The 22,601-nt window shown below is 33.9% G+C and overlaps 1 protein-coding gene across 2 annotated transcripts in view; it reads right to left on the reverse strand.

Moving 5' to 3' along the window:
- Positions 1-4,219: 4,219 nt before the first annotated feature.
- The window catches only part of LOC150079639 (gamma-sarcoglycan-like), a 66,183-nt gene continuing 47,801 nt past the window's right edge, over positions 4,220-22,601 (reverse strand). For both annotated transcript variants that reach the window (XM_090382413.1, XM_090382414.1), the window contains exons 2-8: positions 11,419-11,654; positions 10,294-10,395; positions 10,043-10,130; positions 8,909-9,028; positions 6,217-6,289; positions 5,681-5,804; positions 4,220-4,782 (exon numbers count right to left, since the gene is read on the reverse strand). In XM_090382413.1, the coding sequence (XP_090238539.1) occupies positions 4,612-4,782; positions 5,681-5,804; positions 6,217-6,289; positions 8,909-9,028; positions 10,043-10,130; positions 10,294-10,395; positions 11,419-11,586 (846 nt within the window). In that variant the 5' untranslated portion in view covers positions 11,587-11,654 and the 3' untranslated portion in view covers positions 4,220-4,611. The remainder of the gene's footprint in view (positions 4,783-5,680; positions 5,805-6,216; positions 6,290-8,908; positions 9,029-10,042; positions 10,131-10,293; positions 10,396-11,418; positions 11,655-22,601) is intronic.

Genomic DNA, 22,601 nt, shown 5'->3' on the forward strand with positions numbered 1-22,601 from the left:
TTAACATTCTTGATTTTTTTAAATCGACTTTATTATTTTAATTTGAAATTCATTATTGATTGGAAAATCCATCCTTGATTATTAAATGTTTATTAACAAAAATTCCTTTTTATTTTGAATATCAAATCCATTCTGTTATGTTCTCTTTTGACTATTAAATCAGTTTTATTAAAAAAAACCTTGCTTTTGAATTATTAAATCTGCTTTTAATTAATAGAAATTTATTTTGATTGTTATATTGGCTTTTATTTTCTTTTGAAATTCGTTTTTGATTGTTAAATCAGTTTTTGTCTTTAATCCTTTTTTATTCTTTAAATTTATCTCCTTTTTTTATTTGTTTATTTATTCTTCACCTCAATTAGATGATTGTTTAATCTCTTTTGATTGTTTATCACCTTCTTCTGTTGTTTAAATCTGTTGTGTTTGAACCCTTTGCTGTTTAAAATCCAATTCACAGTCATTTCAGCTCTGTTAATTTCTTATGTCTAGTTCTATTGTTTAACTGTTCATTGTTGAAATCCATTAAATTAAATCTGTTTTATTAACATAAATTCTTTTTGAATTTTTAAATCAGGTTTTAGTCGATAGAAATTTGTTTCGATTGATTTTTATTGCTTAAATATATTTCCCTTTTTTGATTGTTCGCTTTTTAACAGGTATTGATGTTCATTTATTATTCAATTTAGATGATTGTTAAATCCTCTTTGATTGTTTATCACCCTCTTCTCTTGTTTAAATCTATTGTGTTTGGACCATTTGCTGTTTAAAATTCGATTCAGTCATTTCAAATCCTTAAAACGATACATAGTTAACTCAGTTAAATTAAATCCATTTTACTAAAAAAAATTGTTTTTGAATTATTAAATCTTAAATCCTCTTTTAATTAATCGAAGTTTATTTTGATTGTGATATCCGTTTATATTTTCTTTTTAAATTCATTTTTGATTGTTAAACCAGTTTTTTTTTAATTTTTTTGTTTAATTCTATTTAATTTTTTGATTGTCGCTTGTTAAAATACAATTCAGAATTTTTTTTTAAACTGGTTTTTATTGTTTATTTATTGTTAACCTCAGATGATTGTTGAATTCCTTTTGATTGTTGATCACCCTCTTCTGTTGTATAAATCTGTGTTTGGACCCTTTGCTCTTTATAAAACAATTCAGTCATTTCAGCTCTGTTGATTGCTTAAGTCAATTGTATATTGTGTAACTCTCTATTACTCAACTCCATTAAATTAAATGTGTTTTATTAATAAAAATTGTTTTTGAATTATTAAATCTGCTTCTAATCAACAGAAGTTCATTTTGATTGTTATATTCGTTTTGTTTTCTTTTGAAATTAATTTTTGATTGTTAAATCAGTTTTTTTATTGTTTAAATCCATTTCATTTTTTTAAATATTTTTTTAACAGTCTTAATATTTATTTGTTGTTCATCTCAATTAGATTATCGATAAATCCCTTTTGATTGTTTATCGTCCTCTTCTGTTGTTTGAATCTATCGTGTTGGATCCTTTGATTTTTCAAATGCAATGCCCCGTCATTTCATGTTTATTGATTGCTTACGTGAAGTTCTGTTGTTCAACTGTATTGTTCCACTCCATTGGACATCGGAATCTATTTTTATAACGAACAATATTCGCGATAAGTGCCATTAATCGGTTTTTATCGAGCAATCGGCACCTCGTGGTCAAATCGGAGTTTATTTAAAGATTCATTTTGCAGTGTATTTGCGAGGAAGTGGTGATTATGTTCTGCAAATAGTTGCGAGCAAATTACTTCTAAATGGTTGGAAAGGTGTGGCTCGAGGAAAGCGTGTGAGTAATCACTGTCTTGGGAAGGTTAATGTGATTGTAAGATGCTCGGATGTTTCCTTCGCATGTCACCTATCCATTTATGGAAAATCGTTGTGTAAACACGTTTTATAATTATATACAGCGCGTATTTAGCGTCTACTATTACGGCGTGGTCATACGAAACGCTGCTCTTCCACTGCAAAATAAGCGCCTTTAAAATATTGTTTTTTAATCCATTTTTAACAGCGCTTTCGCATGAAATTGCTTTCGTTATCTTACGTCGCTGTCACAAAATGGACATTTTTAATCTGCGTGAATTATTACTGCGCTTCCAGTAACGGTTCACAATTCGACTTGAATGTTGTTCGATAGTTAAAAGAATTCCCGCTGAAAAAAAATCGATTTTTTAATCAAAAATATCTTCTGCATTGTTGAAATATTCGAAAATTAAAAGAAAAACGTAAAAAATTGATTTTTTTTTTATCAACGGTATCGTCTGCATTTCTTTTAATTGTTAAAATATTCCACAATTAAAATAAAGACGTCAAAAAAGTAAAAAGGTTTTTTTTATCAAATTTATCTTCTGCATTGTTGAAATATTCAACAATTAAAAGAAAAATGTAAAAATTTGATTTGTTATCAACAATATCTTCTCAGTTGTTAAAATATTCAACAATTAAAAGAAAAATGTAAAAATTTGATTTGTTATCAACAATATCTTCTCAGTTGTTAAAATATTCAACAATTAAAAGAAAAACTTGAAAAATGTTTTTCCTCAATGTCTTCTGAATTGTTGAAATATTTAACAATTAAAAGAAAAATGTAAAAAATCGATTTGTTATCAACAATATCTTCTGAGTTGTTAAAATATTCCACAATTAAAAGAAAAAGATCAAAAAAGTAAAAAAAAAAATTTTTATCAAATATATCTTCTGCATTGTTGAAATATTCAACAATCAAAAGAAATGTAAAAAATCGATTTGTTTTATCAACAATATCTTCTGAGTCGTTAAAATATTCAACAATTAAAAGAAAAACAATCTTTTTTTATCATTCTGAATTGTTTATAATATTCCACAATTAAAAGAAAGACGTAAAAATGTTTTTTTTATCAACAATTACTTCTGCATTTCTTTTAATTGTTAAAATATTCCGCAATTAAAAGAAAAACGTAAAAATGTTTTTTATCAAATATATTTTTTGCATTGTTGAAATATTCAACAATTAAGAGAAAAGCGTAAAAAACGGATTCTTTATCAATATCTTCTGCCTTGTTCAACAGTGCAGAAGATATTGATTCAACAATTAAAACTGAACCGTTCAACAATTAAATTGATTTAACAAAAATTAAAAAATTAAATTGATTTAAAAGAAAAACTTAAATGGATTTTTTTATCAACAATATCTTCTGCATTTCTTTTAATTTTTAAAATATTCCACAATTTTTTAATTGTGGAATATTTACGTGATAAAAAAACGTAAAAGTTTTTTTATCAAATATTATTGAATTAAGTATTATTGAAGTATCCAACAAAAGAAAAACGTAAAAAATCGATTTTTTAATCAACAATATCTTCTGCATTATTGAAATATTCAACAATTAAAAGAAAAACTTTAAAACGTAAAAATGGATTGGTTTTTATCAACAGTACTCCTGAATTGTTAAAATATTCAACAATTAAAAGAAAAACGTAAAAGAAATGTTTTTTTAATCAACAATATCTTTTGCATTTATTTTAATTTTTAAAATATTCCACAAAAGAAAAACGTAAAGAAAGTTTTTTTTGTTAAATATCTCTTGTGCATTGCTAAAGTATTCAACAATTAAAAGAAAAATGTAAAAAATCGATTTTTTTATTAACAATATCTGCATTTTTCTGAATTGTTGAAATATTCGAAAATTAAAAATTTTTTTTTTTATCTAATATATGTTCTGCATTGTTGAATAATCAACAATTAAAAGAAAAATGTAAAAAATGGAGTTTTTGTCAACGATGTTGTCGGCATTGTTGAATATTTCAACAATGCAAAACATATTGAAAAACGTAAAAAATCGATTTTTATCAACAGTCTCCTGCATTGTTAAAATATTCAGCAATTAAAATAAAAACATTGTGACGATGAACTTGGCTGATAATAATGATCAATGCGTTTTGTTAATATCAGCCAATAATTGTTAAGAAGATACATGCACATTATACACTCACTGGGCAAAAAATTAGAAACAACGTGTACTGGTTCTGGCACTAATGCGTTTTCTTAATATCATCCAATAATTGTTAAGAAGATAAGTGCACAATATACACTCACTGACCAAAAATTTAGAAACTACGTGTACGGGTTCTGGAAAAAGGTGACCCATCTAGATAGAGGTTTCTAATTTATTAGCCAGTGAGTTTGACGCGATCTGAAATAATTGGATACATTTTTTATCACTATAAAAATAGTTTTACTGTCCACTGTTAGGGGGTATACAACTTCGTGCAATAGTGTTTGCTACTGTTCACTGTTACCAGAAGCAAAGGGGTAGACGTCGATTGCATTAGCGACTGTCCTAGGATGCTAGAGTTCAACGCAGATGAGTCATTCGCCCACAGTACATACTAACAGTCCAGAAGAGAAGTATTTTGATACAAAATAACACGGAAACTCATCTAAATTAGCCACCAGGAAGCACGGTACATATTTTGACGACTCGGCAGAGTCTTTTATTGAAGGTTGTTGATCCAGATTCGATTTGATTTCGCAGCCCGTTCGAAGTTGCCTCTCTTCATCTCGGAACCTGAGTGGGTAAGCTTTTTAACCGGGGACTCCACGTTACCTGCACACTATGCTGTCCGCTTGGCAGTAACCATCTGGGGGCGACAGAAATAATCGTCCGTTTTCACAAGCACAGAGTTGATAGATGCCCGGATAGGAACGACCTCTGGAGGTCGGAATAGCAGTCTTGAGATTTTTCAGTTCTACTCGTTCCGAATCGAGCCAGATCTGCAGGCGGGAAACAAAAATTAGTAAGACATTTTGGGCTGAATATTAATCCTAATTTAATTGTAATTAATCCTAATTTAAGTCGTCTGCGGATTAAGATGATACGTAACTATTGTTGCAGTGGCTACATCGATAATGAAACGTAACCATGGTAACGCCTGGAGATGCATCAACAATGAAATATAATTATACTTTTTTATGAAGTTTATCTCTGTAATAATAACCACTCTTATACCGCGCGCAATGAGCTGCAGTTTAATTGCAGGCGGTCAATACGAAGTACTTGATCGATGTGGGCAAGGGACGCGATCTGGCGGATTTTGAAAAAAAAAAGAAGAGGGATGACTGTAATCATTTCGAGGCCTTTAACATGTAACTTTTAGTCCTGACAAATGGGGCACAGTTCTATTCTCTGATGAGTCCCGTTTGTCCAGAGGGCAAACTAGGACTGGGCTGGCCAATACCAAATTATTTCCGCTTTATGGCAAGTTGCACAAGTTGCCCCACGTTTTCTAGGTGCTCTGTTAATTTTGTCGAACAGTGTATAATGTTTTATTCCTGGAAAGAATAAAACATTTTGGTAATACCAAATGATATATTGGTTACCCATTGAATTCGGATTTATGATCGCATCATTTTGCACTTGATTGGGAGAAAATGTATTCCAGCTTCCGTTTCGCATTTTCCAGCAGCTGTAATTCAAAACTTTTCAATTACTCTTTAACACACTGCAATCCTTAATCTTAATATGAAGAAATGAAACGCTAAATTATAGCATGCTTCGCTACCTTCTACCCACCCCCCTGCAAAAAGAGGCAGAGAGATATAAAGAAATGCGTATTAAGACCATAAATTCCTTAAAATTTATTTCCCAACAGCAGCCATAAACAATCCTTACCACTCCTTCTTTTGATTGAAGCTTTAGGTCCTTTAAGCTGGTCGCACTGATATCTCCCGCCCTGGACTCCACACCTACGCCCTCTGGTGCTTTCACGTGAAGGGTACGGGTAGGCGACTCTAATCTGAGAATGATAAAGGAAAAAATATTAAAATTTACTCGGAGAATTGCTGTAGTGCGCGCGAAAGTGAACAGTTTTATGTAGTGTTCAATAAGCGCAGGGCCGGCTTTAGGGTAAGGACGATAAGCATCGGCTGAAGGGCGCTAAGGTTTAGGGGCCCATACGCTCCCCCTAAACCTTGGCGCAATTTGGTAAAATGAATCATTCTAAAAAATGGAAATTTTCACATTGGAAGAAGGAGCTGCCATCAGTCAATGTACCCTAGGGGCGCCATATACCCTTGAGCCTGCCCTGAATAATCGCAGTAAAATGTTAAAGATGTAAATTCTTTGTCTCTGCTAGCTTTTAAAAGAATAATGGATTATCTAAGTCTAATATTTATATTACCAAATTATATTTTCAAAAACTGGCATACCTGAGTTGCTGGAAGGGTTCTGCACGAACAAGTGGGGTCTGGACTGAGCCCTTAAATTGCACGCCACCTTCTCCTGCCAAATATATAAATAAACCTAATTTTTCTCTGTCTCTTCCCAATGATTGATCAACATTAATATATTACAAATTTATAAATGTCGCTATTTTAATTTATTTACAATTTTACTTTTATCCCGGGTTCGATCACAATGGAATTTTTGGTCCACTAGGGTTATTTTCTTGACCAATGCTCGAAATTCTGTCGACTTATATCGACAGCGCATGCGTCAAAAATTGCTTGCAAAAAAGCGGGCTTCTGTGTCAGTGATATCTCTTAAGACGGACGTCCTGTTTAGAATGACCCCCAACTATCCCACTTTTAAGTTTTACTCCATCTTTTTTTCTCCAAATACAACTACGTAAACCAGCCAATCAAAATAACACTTAAAAAAAATTTCCTGTTGACGTTTCACAAGCATTTACAAGTCACTCTGATGAAAACTATTTGCAAGTGCACTTGAAACGTAAGTGTATCTCAGAAACTATTGTTGATAGAGTTTTTTTGTTAATGTGTGTTAGAATATAATATAAAAACATTATCATACAGAGAATATGGTCGTATTTTTGAAACTAAATGGTAAATTGCGGATGGAGGTCGAAGAATAAAATTTAACTAAGGAGGATACTTGAGGAAACAGGAAATACGCTCTATTGGTTTTAATTGGACTAGAGCCTGACGTATAAATTATAGTTCCACAGTCATAATTTACTACAAAAGGATCCAGAATCTCTACTTGGGCTCAAGAAACACGCAAATACTCCGTTAAAAGATTCTCTGTTAGGCTTATTACTCGTGACAAGTCCTTGGGCATCTTAGACATTCGTAAGTTTACGAATGACCTTGGCCAACCTCTGCAAACAGCGGACATCCTTTTTCCTTCAGTCCCGTTGCATCCCAGAAATTGCCTCCTAAGTAGCGCACCCTATTTATCAGATGCCAACTGATTCTGTCCACCCCATTTCGTCCCCCTTGGATTGCCCAAATATTTAATCTCCGCCCCATCGTACAGATGAGGGCGCTGTCACTCCGACATCATTTCTCCAAGCTTCCATGTCGGCAGCTTGTGACACTGATCTCTCCTTCCACCAGGAAATTACAGTGGCCGAATATTGCCGTCACCGACATCACCTCCCCCCTCTGTCTGCTTGTTGTTGACGTTCGGTTGGACGGATACCCAAAGGCAGTTGTACAGACTATGATGAATATACATTGTTTGAACCACTGACAGCTACCATAGTTTGAAGTGTTGTAGTTCTTTCTCTCTATTTCGGACTCTTTCGTAGGGAGAAAGGGGTCATCAATGATAAGACCCAACGGCTATATCCCTTTCCCAATAATTCCTTCTTAATCTGGCATCGATTAAGATAACGGAATATTAATAATAATGCTTCCATTTCATTTATAACTTTTGAACGTGAGTGTACTTTAATTGGACATTAGGGGCAGCAACCCTCATGATTGTTTCTCAATCTAGTCGCCCCGTTTTTCTCAAATAACTGTAGATGATTTGCTACAATGGTTTTTTATTTTTTCAGTTCTTGATTTTTTGATATTTTTTATTTTTTGAGTTTCTATTATTTTTTGATAGTTTTGAGAGTTTTTATTAGTGTTTTGAATTTTTTTGAGAGTTTTTTATTAGTGTTTTGAATTTTTTGAGAGTTTTTTATTAGTGTTTTGAATTTTTTTGAGAATTTTTTATTAGTGTTTTGAGTTTTTTATTAGTGTTTTCAGTTTTTTTATTAGTCTTTTGAATTTTTTTGAGAGTTTCTTTTATTAGTGTTTTGAATTTTTTTGAGAATTTTTATTAATTTTTTTGCGTTTTATTATTTATTGAGCTTTTAATTTTGGGTTTTTTTTTGAGAGTTGTTATAAATTGTTTTGCGTTTTTGAGAGTTTTTATTATGTTTTTGATTTCTTGAGAGTATTTTAAATTTTGATTTTTTCAGATTTTTATTATTTGGAATTTTTTAGTTGTTTTGAGAGTTTTTTTATTATTTTTTTTTGAGCGTTTTTAATTTTTTTTTTATTATTTTTTAAAAAGTTTTTTGGGTTTTTTGATTTTTGAGTTTTTTTATTTGAATACTGTGTACGACATGATTATCACAACACAATCGAAAGGATTTATGGATAATAAATATTATTAATGATTCCAGGAATGTCAGACATGTACAGACAAGCGCATAACGCAGAGTACTTAGTAATGCAGAGGCTGCACGTTTATCAATTTTTACATAATTAGACCGTTTATGGTCAGATCTTATATTTAATATTCAGTTAAAAGTTATAAGATGGTGAGAGGAGGAATGAAAACCTTTTGGGGGCCGAAGTGGTTCACTTCCGTATATTAGCCGGCCCTGCTCTAGATCATGCAGACGTCGTCGTAGACGTTGGTATCATCCTAAAATGGTACCAACATCTTCTTCACCGTGATGCATCACTCGACACCCACCGCCAACGAACAAATTCCGTTTTCATTTAACCCCGTCGGCAGTAGGGACTCAGTCGCGGTGCATTGTGGGAACGCTCTACTACGAAGAAGGACGAACTCAATCATTCGGCAATCTGTGAATATTAAAAACAAAAAACGTCGAAAATAAGTGGTGAAGTAGTAATATAAAGTACCTTTACTTACCTGTGACCCTTAACCTTTCTGCCGACACTACAACTTCTTTATTGTCTACACGAAAGAGGAGACCACCTTGGGGACTTCTTACTGTAAATTGTTCGCCTATCGATTCCACTAAAGACCGACCTACGCATTAAAGAGAGAGAGAGAAAGAGGTCATTAAATCAGTGCAAAAAGAGGTTCCTGCTGATTAAAAGTTTGGTGATTGGCAATCCCCATTACTTTCGTTTTAAAGTCGTTAGAAATGCCAAACTGGGGATCAGATGTAGTCACGATTTTTAACGATTTACTGTTATATACACTGACTTACCAAAATATTAGGGAACATACGTAAAGAACTTAGATCCCCATTTAGCAGACGTTGGTGATGTATTCCATTGCAGTTCTAGAATGACCATCAGATCTGTGGAATTCATTGGTTTCCAAGGCCTATCTACACTCACTGGACAAAAATTTGAAAACCTTTATTGAGTATCTAGTAGGCTCACCTTTTGGCCGAATTGCAACCAATACACGTCTTGTCGTCGATTCCATTAGGTGTCTGATGGAGTCTACCTCCACATTTGACCATTCTTCTTCCATCAGGATATTTGTCAGCTGCTGTATTGTGGTCAGTGGAGTACTGCGAAGCTGAGATGCCCTTTCCAACACATCCCACATTTTCTCAATTGGATTCGGATCTGGAGAATTAGACAGTTGGCATTTAGTATCTTGGCAATGTGCCTAGAACTACTCAGATACAATTTTTGCATGGTGGATAGTTGAGTTGTCCTCTTGAATGAATCGATCGTAATCCACCTGCTTGAGTGGTGAACACGAGGTAGCCTGAATGCATGGATTCACGAGGTTCCCACCACACATTTGCCCTCTCATTGGTGCAAAAAAGTGTAAATCGAGACACATACCAAGTGATATTTGTGACGAGTTGCAAATGTCATCTTCCTTTCCCATGGTGCACCTGTTCTACCATTGTAGTTCGTATAAGTGCAGTACCACTTGATCGATAACGTCACAACCTATTTCATTCTACGCGTGACAGGAGTCGTCTGCATATCACAACACTGGAGTTCCCTAATAAATTGGCAGGTTAGTGTATAAATGTACAGTTTTTAATTACTGTATGGATTAATCAATACTCACCTATAAACAATCTGTTTGTGATTATTCCGTTGCCATTTCTGGCGTTGATTGTAACATTTTCAGAAGACTCAATTTTTAAAGGCTCCTCCTAGCGTAAAAAAAGAGAAACATTTTTTTTTTTTTTTTTTTTTTTTTTATAAATTGAAAAGTATAAATGAAACTGAAATCATACTTCGATCAAAAGGCTCAGACTTAAATTGAAAATGTGTCAATGTTAAATAAATAAATAAAATTACAGCCACCTTACTTACCCTTCTCGAGCGAATTTCTTTTGCATAGAGACCATGTAAGAATTCAGCCTCCCCTTCTAACCTCATCCCGTTTGTAACGATCCGTAGTTTGCCCATACCATTCTAAATACAAAGCAAGATAATTAGTTTCTTCACACACTTTAGAGTTAAAAAAAAAAAAAAAAAGGAATCTAAGGTCGTGAGGCGTTAAGAAATTTTAAAATCTGATTTTTTTTTTTTTTAGTCAAAAGCAGATATCCTAAGAAACAAAATGTTAGACAGAACTTGTATGACGTCAAATATTTACTTCGTAAAAGGGGGGGGGGGGCAAACCGTTAGTAACCCCAGATTTTGTGGTTCATTGAGTTTAATCCGATGCACGAGGGAGACGTAAGGTATTCCCGTCAGTTCGCCGAAGACAGCGTCCATGCGGAATTCTAGTATTCACTTCGGTAAGATTTTATCCGAAATCTCCTCCGAAGTCTCACGTATCTCCCGTGCTAGTTTGATATTACAAAAGACCGCTGTCTGTTTTGTGCACTCCTAAAGGGGCTGTCGTGGTTTAAATAAAACATAAGCCCCCGGATACTACATTTTCCATTCACGTACTGCTAAAGCAAGAAGTGCTTTGCGCAGAATGACAAATTTTAAGGTTCTTTTCTAGAGAAACGCTACAAAGTCCGGATAAAAATGTAACCGTGTCTGACGACCCCCACCACCACTCGACGGTACCAATACCACCTCTAGATCAGTGTTTGCAGAAAGAAGCTATTTTTAAACGATGTTCAGAACTGCGGTGTACCCATACTTTTGTACAGGCAGTGTAGAACAGTGAGCGTAATGAACAATTTAGATTTTTAACTAATTTGATTATTTTTAAACCATGCTCCGAATTTCGGTGTACCGATATTTTTGTACGGGCAGTGTAGAACAGTCAGCCTAATCAACAATTTAAATTTTTAAACTGGTCAGTAATTTGATCTTGTACTGTAGTTAATATAATCATTAAATTAATTAATTTAGAAATTAATTTAATAAACCCACTTGGGTTTTTTTATCAGTGGGATCCATGTTGACCAAAATGCAAATGAAATTTGGAAAATCTCTGAATTTATATTGGAACACCAGAAGGATCTGTTCACTTACTATTGAGAAATCCATCACCCTCATAATCCAGACTGTTAGCGTCAGGTTGATTATGACCATGGTCATCAGGAGAAGGACCAAAACGTAGAGGCATCTTTTACGCCACCCGTAGATTCCTATTTTATAAAGGTACTGGTTGTGATACGGATCGAATTGGCCACCATCCATAACCTCTTCTTGGAGTTGATTCAGCCCCAATTTTAGAGTGTGCAATTAAAATCTACCATCTTTTCATTCTGTGAAGAAAGAAAAATAAAATACAAATTACTTTAAAAATGTGTCTTACATTTATAAACACACAACTGATTCGATATTAATGCGTTGTTCGTTAATCCGAAACATAGCGCGGATAATCGAGGTTGTTTTGCATTAGCGCCCTCAAGCGGGAATAAGTGTCAACTTTATTGCGAAGATAAATTTGACGAATGAATTTTTTTTTATGATAATTCTTCCCGTTTGAGGGCGCTGGATGCCTGAGCTGTTATAGAAATGTGTTCTGTCTGTGTATGGTATTCGTTTATTGGCCGGAAAATGAAGCCATATTTGGCAAGCATCGAAGAATTGTTGTGATAAGCGGTGAGGAGGGTCTGTTGAGAGCGGATGCGCCATTTGTGTCCGCATCTTTCGTTCGTTGGCGCTTTAAAGTGTTATTGGGACTTTAATGAGTTTCGTATAAGTTTCTCGGAGGAGGCGAAAGGTGTCACTTTTCGAGCCCCGTTAATGTTTTTGGACATCTTTGTTCGAAATTAAATATTCAGAATACGAGAAGAGATAATGAACGGCGTCAAATGGTAGTTTAATTAAAACGTGCGTAATTAAAAATCGTAAAACTAATTAAAATTTTCACTCCCACGATGCAAAATAAAATTCTATAGTTGGCTGTTAATTGAAACTCGCTAATTTATAGAAGTTAGTTATTTCTTTTTATTATTATTAAGTGTAATAAGAACTTCCATTCTGCTTAAATGATATCAGAAAAAGAAAAAGAGAGAAGAAAACAGACAGGTGTACCCAACAAATGACTGTTGATTCGGGTTCCTTTAGTCATCCACGCTGTGGCCATAGTAACACTTGAGGAATGCACTTTGAAAAATGATTTCCAGTCTTATTTATTCGTTCGCTGATTACTCCACAGGGGGCGCCAAAGGTGCTTAACAGCATCAAGATTTAAATTACAGATTGGTGTATTTGTTTCATTGCTAATACAGTTACTAGTATGATTTATTTTAATTAACATTATCTTTTATTTTATTTTTATTTGTAAATTTTACTTTACTTTATTTTGTTATTATTTAATAAGCTCATATAATTATATATTAATTTTCCTTTATTTTATTATTGATTATTAATTTTACTTTGCTTTATTTTGTTATCTAATAAGTTTATTTAATTATATTATTATTTATTAATTTTTCCTTTATTTATTATTGATTATTAAGTGTATTTTATGTTTATTTTATTATTGATTATTAATTTTAATTTATTTTGTTATCTAATAAGTTTATTTAATTATATTATTATATATTAATTTTAATTTATTTTATTATTAATTATTAAGTGTATTCCACAGAGGGTGCCAAAGGTACCCCCTGTGGAATACACTTAATTAATTTATTAATTTTATTTTATTATTTATTAATTTTACTTTTTTGTTATAATTATTTATTGTTATTATATTTAATTATATTATTTATTAATTGACTTTACTTTATTTATTGTTTATTTTATTGCATTATTATTTATTAATTTTGCTTTCTTTTATTATTAATTATTATGTGCATTTTATTTTATTATTATTCATTAATTTTACTCAATTTATTTTTCTTTATTTTATTAGTTTTTATTTTATTTTACATTTAAAATTAAAATTTGAAATTAAATTTTATTATTAGTCCTAAGTAGTAGCATACTTGAAGTTATGGATGGCTGTGTTAATTATCGCAGCCAATTGAGTTATTTATGATCGTTTGTTTAGATTATTTATTTTAATTAATACTACTTATTAATAGGCATTAAGCATTAATACTAACTAATTAATAAATTTTATTTTGGTATTGTTTATTTAGTTTTTATTTTACTTTGCTCATTGTTGTTTTTTAGTTTTCATTTTGTTTTAAATGTTTAAGTAAATTAATTTAATTAACGCTTAATTTTAAATTAAATGTTTTATTTTGTTATGTATTTTGGTTTACGATTTTTATTTCATTTGCTAATTAGTTTTATTGTTTAATTTTATTAATTAAAGTATTTTATTGCTTTATGTTATTCAACTTATTTTAACTTTATACTTTCTATTTAATTTTAATGTTTATTTAGTTTTATTTTATTTTATTTTTTTACTATTATATGTTATTCGTTTAGTTTTTGTTTTATTTTAAATTAAAAAAGTAAATAATTTTAATTTACATTAATTATAAATTAAATTTTAAATCATTTAATATGTAAGTTTTTATTTTATGTTCTAATTTTATTAGTTATTTATTTATTTTAATTATATTTAAGTAATTTACTCTATTTTGTGCCAATGTTATGTTTTTTTAATGAATTTGATTTTTTCTCTTTTATTCTTGTTTTTGTCTGTCGTTTATTTTTACTTTCCGGTTTGCCTCAGCATCCGTAAGTACGGGATGAGGTCATTGAGCGAAACTGTTGCCGTGGCTTCGATAAAAGCCTCAAAAACTTCGCAAACCTTTGCCTTCCCGACAAACAAACAAAAAAGGAGATCCAGAGACTCCTCCACTCGTTTCTTCTCGTTTTTTCTGCTTGTAAACAACATTTTCCGAAGTGGAACTAAAACATTTTTCCTAATAACAAATAGATTTGAAACGCAGTTAGGAGGTAAACGCAGTAAACTGCAGAGACACATCCGCGTGGACCAAAACAATGCGAAGAACTTTAGAGGGTTGATGGGCAAAAGGGGGGAATAGAGAAAAAAAAAGCGCGGAATACCAGAAAGTAGCGTTAAGAGATGGTGAAAGGAGCAGACTTGGCGAATATTCTGGCCTCCACTGTCTAGCCTTATTTCAAGAGAGAGAAAAAATTTAATCTTCTATAATGGCTTCTTCCACGAACGAAAAAGCCGAACGCTGGAAAACTCGCTAAACTGTGGTAGCGAATCGCTTCCGAAAGAAAAGAAATCATTTTCATTGCGCAAGTGGCCCCCGTTACACTTATTAAAGTCCTTCCGAATGGGATGCCAGCGAGCAAGAAAGTTGCACCTCACACGATGTAAGATTGTTTATGGAAGAAGCGTTGGAGCGCTTCTGGCACGAGAACATTTCCCAACAAACACACCTATTTGCAACTTGCGATGCCCTTTCGAAATAGTATCGGATATTGAATGCCGGAAGAAGCGTTTCAGAACAACCCCCCCCCCCCCCCCTCCACCACTAAAAACAAGTGTCCAGGCTGTCGAGAAGTAGCCCGCGCAATAAGAAGAATAAAATTTTATCATATTGGAGTCATTTCAATACCTGGATGGTATCCGGAATGAAAGACATCCGTGTGTCGCCATCCTCTGGAAGAAGGGGGGGGGGATAAGGGGTCACGAGTGTTTTTTAAACTCTTAACAGCCCAGACTCTCATTCTTTAAGGATTTAACCACGCATACGCAATAAATTGATTGATAAGTATGATTCTTCTTCAGGAAGGAAGGACTTTTTGTAGAAAGACAGCCTTCCCCAACATGTCTTCACAAAAAACTTCCAAACACCCCCTATCAAATACATAGTGCACGTGCCTCTCCTCCCCCACTAGGTCGCCCCTCAATAAACTAACCCCCTATCCAATACTATGATTCTTCTAGAGGAACGTAAGACATCCCCCCACCCACCGAGTGTTCCCCCTTAACAAATACCCCTATCAACTACGATTCTTCTTTCCTAAGAACTACGAATCTTGGGGGGATAAATGATCGACACAAATGTCAATCATTTATCCTCCAATCGGGTCTCCCCCCTTTAAGAAACTAACCAAATATCCCCTATCAAATACATACATAGTGTCACGCTCCTCTTTAAAGGTCATCCCTTCAACAAACTAACCAACTATCCCTATCCAATATATATGATTCTTCTGGAGGAACGTGAGACATTCCTCCCCTCCCACCGGGTCTTTCCCCTTAACAAATTAAACAAACATCCCCATCAAGTACGATTCTTCTTCTTCAGGAAGGAAAGACACTTTAATGTCGATCATCTATCCCCCAATTAGGTCTCTCCCTTAACAAACTAACCAAAAACCCCTATCAAATGCATACACAGTGCCACACGCCTCTTTAAAGATGAGTAGCCCCGCAGGAATCAATAAAGGTTGTCGCGTCCCGTAACCAGCACCACGGCAGTCTTTGCCGTCAGGAATCCTTCCATCGTTCGCTCGGCGGCCGTAATTAGAATTTTAGATGATTACCGATGTGTCCTGTAAGAGTCGCTTTGTACGACAGCTGCTGCTTACGTCGTTTGGGTGTTAATGGCACGGGCGGCAGCTGGGGTCTATGGAGATAAACGCCAGAAGACGGACCACAGCACGTGTTTGGCGGCCAGGTAATTCCGTTGTATGCGTCAGTAGCGGGAAAGAGGGTAGTTTGATCCGTTCTTACGTTAATAGCGCGTGTGTATGCGAGCGCTTTTAGTACTAATCCACCCCACCCCCTTTCCCCATTGACATTTGGACATAAACGCAGTTTGAATTTTCGCTCGTGAACAATCCAATGTTTTTATTTATTTTTATTAGAGTACATAAATAGCAGATTAATATCTTAACCAGCCATTAATAATAGCTTTAATTTTAGATAATTAATGTTATTTTTTATATGTTTGGAAAAGTCTTTGTTTTATTAAATAAGAATCTAATCGATTTTTTGTTTAATTCGTGTTGAAAACACTAGAGGGCGATGCTGTCCTTTTCTGCCTGATTTATTAAATAATATTGAAATTGATTTTTTGGTTTAATTCATTTTGAACACTAGAGGGCGATGCTGTTCTTTTCTGTCTGTTTTGTCTGTCTATTTCTGTCTATTGAAATTGATTTTTTTTTTTGTTTAATTCGTTTTGAACACTAGAGGGCGATGCTGTCTTTCATAAAGCTAACATAATACAGTTCTTGGTTTTTCTGTTTTCTTTTTAAGTAAATTTGAATTAAGAAATATTTTTCCAAATGATTACTATTTTTAAAGTAAACAGTTAATTACACAGTTAAGAACGATCGATTTGTAAAAGAATTATTTCTGCAGCTATTAAAAGAAATATGTAATTTTTTTTTTTAATGTTTTTATAAACCTTGTTCAAATTATCGATGCTGTACATTACGTGTAACTGAGGGGTCAGCGAACGCCGGAATTAATTAATGTAAACAATAGCGTAATTAATATTTCCGTGAATCCTCCTAAATTTTTTTTTCTTGATCTGTTTTAAGTTACGACTTTCTCTTTGTTTTCATTTCTTATCATTTCTAACGGTTTTGTGTCAGTCGTCTGAGCAGGATGAGGTATTTGTGCTCCCGGGGCAGATTTCTCAGTGTCGAAACCCAGCTCTGTTTTTCTTTCTTTTAAACTTAATCTAGTGAAAACCCTACTACTTTTCAAAACTTGGTTAAACTTCAGTAAGGGACTTTTACTTACTTTAGCTCCTCCTACCGTTTCGAGCTGATTGGGCGATCTATTCCTATGCGTAACTGTGTTCCATGATGAGTGGTGAAGCGTGCCTGACTGACCGGGGTATAAGTCCTTGGCTGATAAATACGGTGCTGTTTCTTGTACTCTCTATGTTGTGAACTCCTCTGATCGTGTGGTCGTCCTGGAGTATAAACAGAAAATTTATTATTTTAAACCAGCAGCAAAGGGGGAAGACTCGTTTCCCAAAAGACTTAGGGTTCCCCCTTTCCACTGGGGAAAAGGGAGGCGTCCTAAGCAGTTTCCCTTTAAATCGGGAAAGAAATTGCACAAAGGAATAGATCGTTCAATCAACGCGAAGCAGTAGGAGGAGGAGCTACGCTTATTCATTGCTCAGTATCGCAAAGATCCATGGGTAAGAGTCTCTTTCTGAAGTTTAACCACCCAAAACTTTTCATATAGTCTCTTGACCTAGTTCATCGTAGCTCTTAATATTCGATGTGAAACATCCTTGGGGACTCCTATAACCGAGTATATATGATCGGTCACGAAAATTGCGTCACGGAAGTGACGTCAACCGCGGCTTCCTTCAAGCCAATAGCCTAATTACCCATTTGTTGAACAGTATGACGTCACAATCATACTTCCAGCCATTTTTTTTCTTTTTATCACTGTTGACCGCTGATTAGAATTTTTGCTCCTTCCACCTTCTATAAACGATTTCGAAGAGTTGGGATACTTCGCTTTCGCTCAGTAGACATTGTTTTTTTTTCTTTTTTTTCTTTTTTGAGTCGCTGGAAGCAAAATGAATTACTTTAGGAGAACAAAGGACAGAGGACGAATTGACAAAGGTTAAAAGGTGGAATCCAGTAAGAAAACAAAACGTGACACGTGTCACGTTACTCAGATATATTTAGACAGCAAGTTTGTAGCTCACCCTGAGCAAACAAGATGGTATTATAGGACGTGAGGGAAAAAGAAAAAAAATAGTAAAAAATAGGAATTCGAAAATCCAGCAGAGGTCGATTTTCATGACTACACTTCGATCTCTTTGAAGGCTTCCCGAAAGTCGAACGTGCTTCATTTCCGTCAACCTCCCGCACTTCGTCCACTAACAAAAGATCGACACGTCAACAGGGATATGAAAGCCCATCAGTCTGTCATGGCTAGAACTGATCCCTTCGCCGATAAATCGACGCTCTTCTGTCTCCCTCTCCCTCAACTCGTCCCACCCCCCTAGACAGTCATTGTTCGCTGTCAACTCCATGGTACCCATCCAGAAAATAGCCGTACTGGGAGGTGACGAACACGGAACATAGGAGAGATGACAGTGGAAGAAGAAGAAGAATATAAAAAAAACAGAAAGAACCACGCCGTGTTGTCAACTAGATCCACACACACGAGATCTAGGAACGCCGCACTTAGAAACGCCTCTTTTACACCGGTGTAAGATAAGAAACCCGAAAGCGTCTCCTTACAATTTTCTTTGGATATTATTTTGCCTCTTTAGCGTGGTTGCTGTTCAAAAAGTGTCCAACTCATATATCGATCAGACGCAGAAGAATTTAATGCAGAATTAAAAATATCCTGAATTTAAAAATGTCCTTTTAGTAAAAAATACATTATTTTAGAGATTTTTTTTTGAATGGGTTTCTGTCTCTAGATCCAGACTCCAATCAGAATAATTCCAATTGCTTCTTTAACCTCATGATTTTCTAAATTTAAAATTTTTTAAATTTATAAATCAAATCAATTTAGAATAAAAAAAAAATTGTGATTTATTGAGTATGAAGATGTTTAATATTAATTCTGATGTTCTGATTTTCCTGGTGTCCCAATTTTTTCTGGACTCATTATGTTTTTAAAAAAAATAAAAAATATTAAAATGTTTCTAATCTAGTAAAAACTTTTGAAGTCCTTTTTTAAATATAAATATGTTTGGTTATTTTAAAGTAGGGCTCCCTAGATGTCTTGGTTTCTGGCTGTCTCAAAAGAAAAAAATTCGGGACACTGGGACAAATCCGGTATTCTAATATTTTCTGGGATAAATACGTATTCTGAATTTTTTTCTCAGGATACTGGGACAAATCTGGTGTCCCGATTTTTCGTGTACGCATAAAGTTTATCCCGAAAAAAAAAAAAAAAAAACAAAACAGAAATAAACATTATTAAAACAACGATTTTTTTAAAAAATAAACGTTTGATTATTGTAATGTAGGGCCCCGGTGTCCCGAATTTTTTTCGGGATAGGGGCGTTACATTAAAATAATCAAACATATTTTAAAAAATTGTAAAGTTTTGACTAAATTAGAAACACTTTTAATAATGTTTATTTCTGTTTTTTTTTTCCTCTGGGGAAAAAACTTTATGCGTCCAGGAAAAATCGGGACACCGGATTTTTCAGAAATTTTTTCGAAACTCCGGGAAAATTCGGGACACCGAGACAAAGTCAGTACTCCAATATTTTCTGGGACGCATCAAGTTTATCCCTGAAAAAATTGTTGTCCCGCAATTTTTACGGGACAAATTCATTCTTGTCCCGATTTTTTCTGTACGTATAGTTTTTCCCTTAAAAAAAAAACAGAAATAACATTATTAATTCAAAACTTTACATTTTTTTAAAAATAAATATGTTTGATTTTGTAGGGAAAAAGAAAAAAAATTATTCTGGTTTTCCTGGTGTCCCAAAAAAACTTTTGAGCACTGGGACAAATCGGGTAGTCCGATATTTTCTAGGATGCATAAAATTTATCCCTGATAAAACTGTTGTCCCAAATTTTTTCCAGGACAAGCCCGGTGTCCCAAAAAATAAATTTCGGTCACTGGTAGGTGTGTTTTTAAATTTTCGTTCATAATTTTTCAGATAGGGGATTTTTCTGAGACAGGATTTTCTATATTTGATATCGAGATGAGGAATTTGATATTGAGAGCGCATTTTCCGATTCATTATTTTAATTTCGATGTAAAGGAATGATCTCCACAGTTACAGCAAGCTGGTTTCGAAGCGAAGTTCGCCCAAATGATCCCTGGCTAATTTCGGAGTTGGCTCACTTGTGGTAGATATGAGTTGCTCGTGATGCTATCAATCAAGCTCTCAAATGTAACCACTAATGTAACACGAGAAAATCGTTACCGGAACATTACGCCGTTAATTGAACTATGCGTTTCCGCAACCGGGATTTCCGATAGTGGTCAGATTAAAATCAAAGAAATCCCAGTGCCCGATTAAATTAAAGTAGTAGGCAGCTAAGAACATGAGGCACCAGTGTATTGATCTCTAAATCGCCCATAAAAATTCCTCCATCGTGAACTGGTTGGCTGAATGCAGAAGGGGTCGTGCAGTCCCCAAAGATGCACCCAGGTGTGGATGACCAGTAAGTGTGTCAATCGCTGAAATGAAATATACATTTTATTTGAATACAAATTAAGGTTTTGTGTGACCGTGTCCCTCTATATGTACAACTGGCACGTATGTGGACATTTAAAAGTAAAACCTCATATCCTTTAACGCCTGAAATTGGTGTCCCACAGGGTTCATCCTTAGGCCCGCTATTATTTCTTATCTACATCAACGACCTGCCAAGCACCCCTGGAGACTACCAAATCAACATATTTCCGGACGACATAAACATTTATAAAGCAATTCGCGGTACCGATGACTGCATCATCCTAAACGAAGCTCTTCAACGAGTTATTCAGTTGCTGAAGGAGAACAAAATGGCAGTCAATGAAAACAAGTGTGAACTGATGAGCTTTGCTAATGCACACGAGAAAAACAAACTTAATTTTTCTTATTGTATCAACAACAAGGCAATCAAAAAAGTTAGTACAGCCAAAAATTTAGGTATCTTTATTAAAGAATCATTTTCCTTTGATGTCCTTCTTAACCAGCTGTTAAATGGTACCCTGAATTGCCCTCATCTCGTCTCACAAATAAATTTCAATGCACCGACAAGAGCTTTAAGAAACCATCCTATGCGAGAACAAATTATGGATACTACAACTTCTATAACAGGACTGCAAGATCAATCAACAAAGCAAATCTGGAGATATTTGACACCCCTGGACACTTCAAGAGGCAACTGAAATTGCTAACCTCACCCGTTACCTTCACCTTAAAATTGACTCTTCTTGCAAGTTCTAAGACTCTGATGGTGTGTGCAGAAATACCAGTGCTCTGCCTTACTCCTACCTGTTCACTTAAATAGGACGGATCAGTCTTATTTTTATTTACTTCGTTTTGTTTTTATTTACTTGTTTTTATCTGTAGACTTCAATTTCCTGTTCTTTTTATGTGCATTTACTTTGCGCTTTACTTTGGACAAATGAGCCAATTTGGTAGAGTATTGTGACGTATGCGAAATAATCATATACATATCCTCTTAAGAAATTTAAATAACAATTACTTACATGTTAAGAAAAGGTGTCTTAGAAATTGAATTTAATATCTACAAAAATGAAATTAGAATTGTTGTAAATTCACGATTTTAAATTTGAATATCATTTGCGAAGATATTTCATAAAAATAATTGCGAAAAACTGTTTTAATTAATCGAATATTTTGTTTAAGTAAAAGTTTTTGCTCTATTTACTTATTTTCTTTGCCTGTAGAAGACCCACTGTGTCTACAATCTGAACTCAATTGGAAAATTCAACTTTATTCATGTACCTTTTAATCTTTTTCTCTCTCTCTCCTTTTAATCACTTTCTTTTTCCCTCTATCTACCTTCTATTATCTCTCTCTGTACCTTTTTAATCTCTCCTTTTTCTAATCTTTTCCTCTCTTGATCTTTTAATCTCTCTATTTTATAATCTTTCTGTCTCTTGTTTTCTTTACCTCTACCTTTAAATCTTTCTTTTGTTCTCTCTCTCTCTACCTTTTAATCTCTCCCTCTTTTTCTGTCTGTCTGTCTCTCTCTACTTTCTTCTCTCTCTCTACCTATTTACTCTCTTTTTCTCTACCTTTTAATCTCTCTATTTTCTAATCTCTTTTTTTCTCTCTGTTTTCTCTTTCTACTTTTTAATCTCTCTTTTTCTCTCTCTGCATTTTAATCTTTCCTTCATTTTCTGTTTGCCTCTTCTGTCTCTTGTTTTCTCTCCCCCCCCTCTCTCTTTTAATCTTTCCTTTTCTTTCTCTCTCTACCGTTTAATCTCTTCTTTTTCTGTCTCTCTTTTTCTCTCTACTTTCTAGTCACTCTCTCTCTCTCTCTCTCTCTCTCTCTCTCTCTCTCTCTCTCTCTCCCTATTTACTCCACCCTTTTTCTCATTTTCTCTACCTTTTGATCTTTTTTTTTCTCTCTCCTCGTTTTCTCTTTCTACTTTTTAATCTCTCCGCCATTTTCTGTCTGTCTCTCTTTTTCTCTCTCTGCTTTCTATTCTATCTCTCTCCGTGTCATTTTCTCTCTACCTTTTAATCTTTCTCTTTAATCCCCTTTTTCTGTCTGTGTGTGTGTCTCTCTCTCTCCCCCTTTTAATCTTTTAATATTTGTTTTTCTCTCTCGACCTTTTAATCTCTCTATACCTGTTAATCTCTCGCTCTCTATTTTCTGTCTTTCTGATACTCTAAAGAGGGTAT

This window comes from Mastigoproctus giganteus, chromosome 10 (genome assembly GCF_048544385.1).
Source record: "Mastigoproctus giganteus isolate SK-2022 chromosome 10, ASM4854438v1, whole genome shotgun sequence".
Classification (NCBI taxonomy): domain Eukaryota; kingdom Metazoa; phylum Arthropoda; class Arachnida; order Uropygi; family Thelyphonidae; genus Mastigoproctus; species Mastigoproctus giganteus.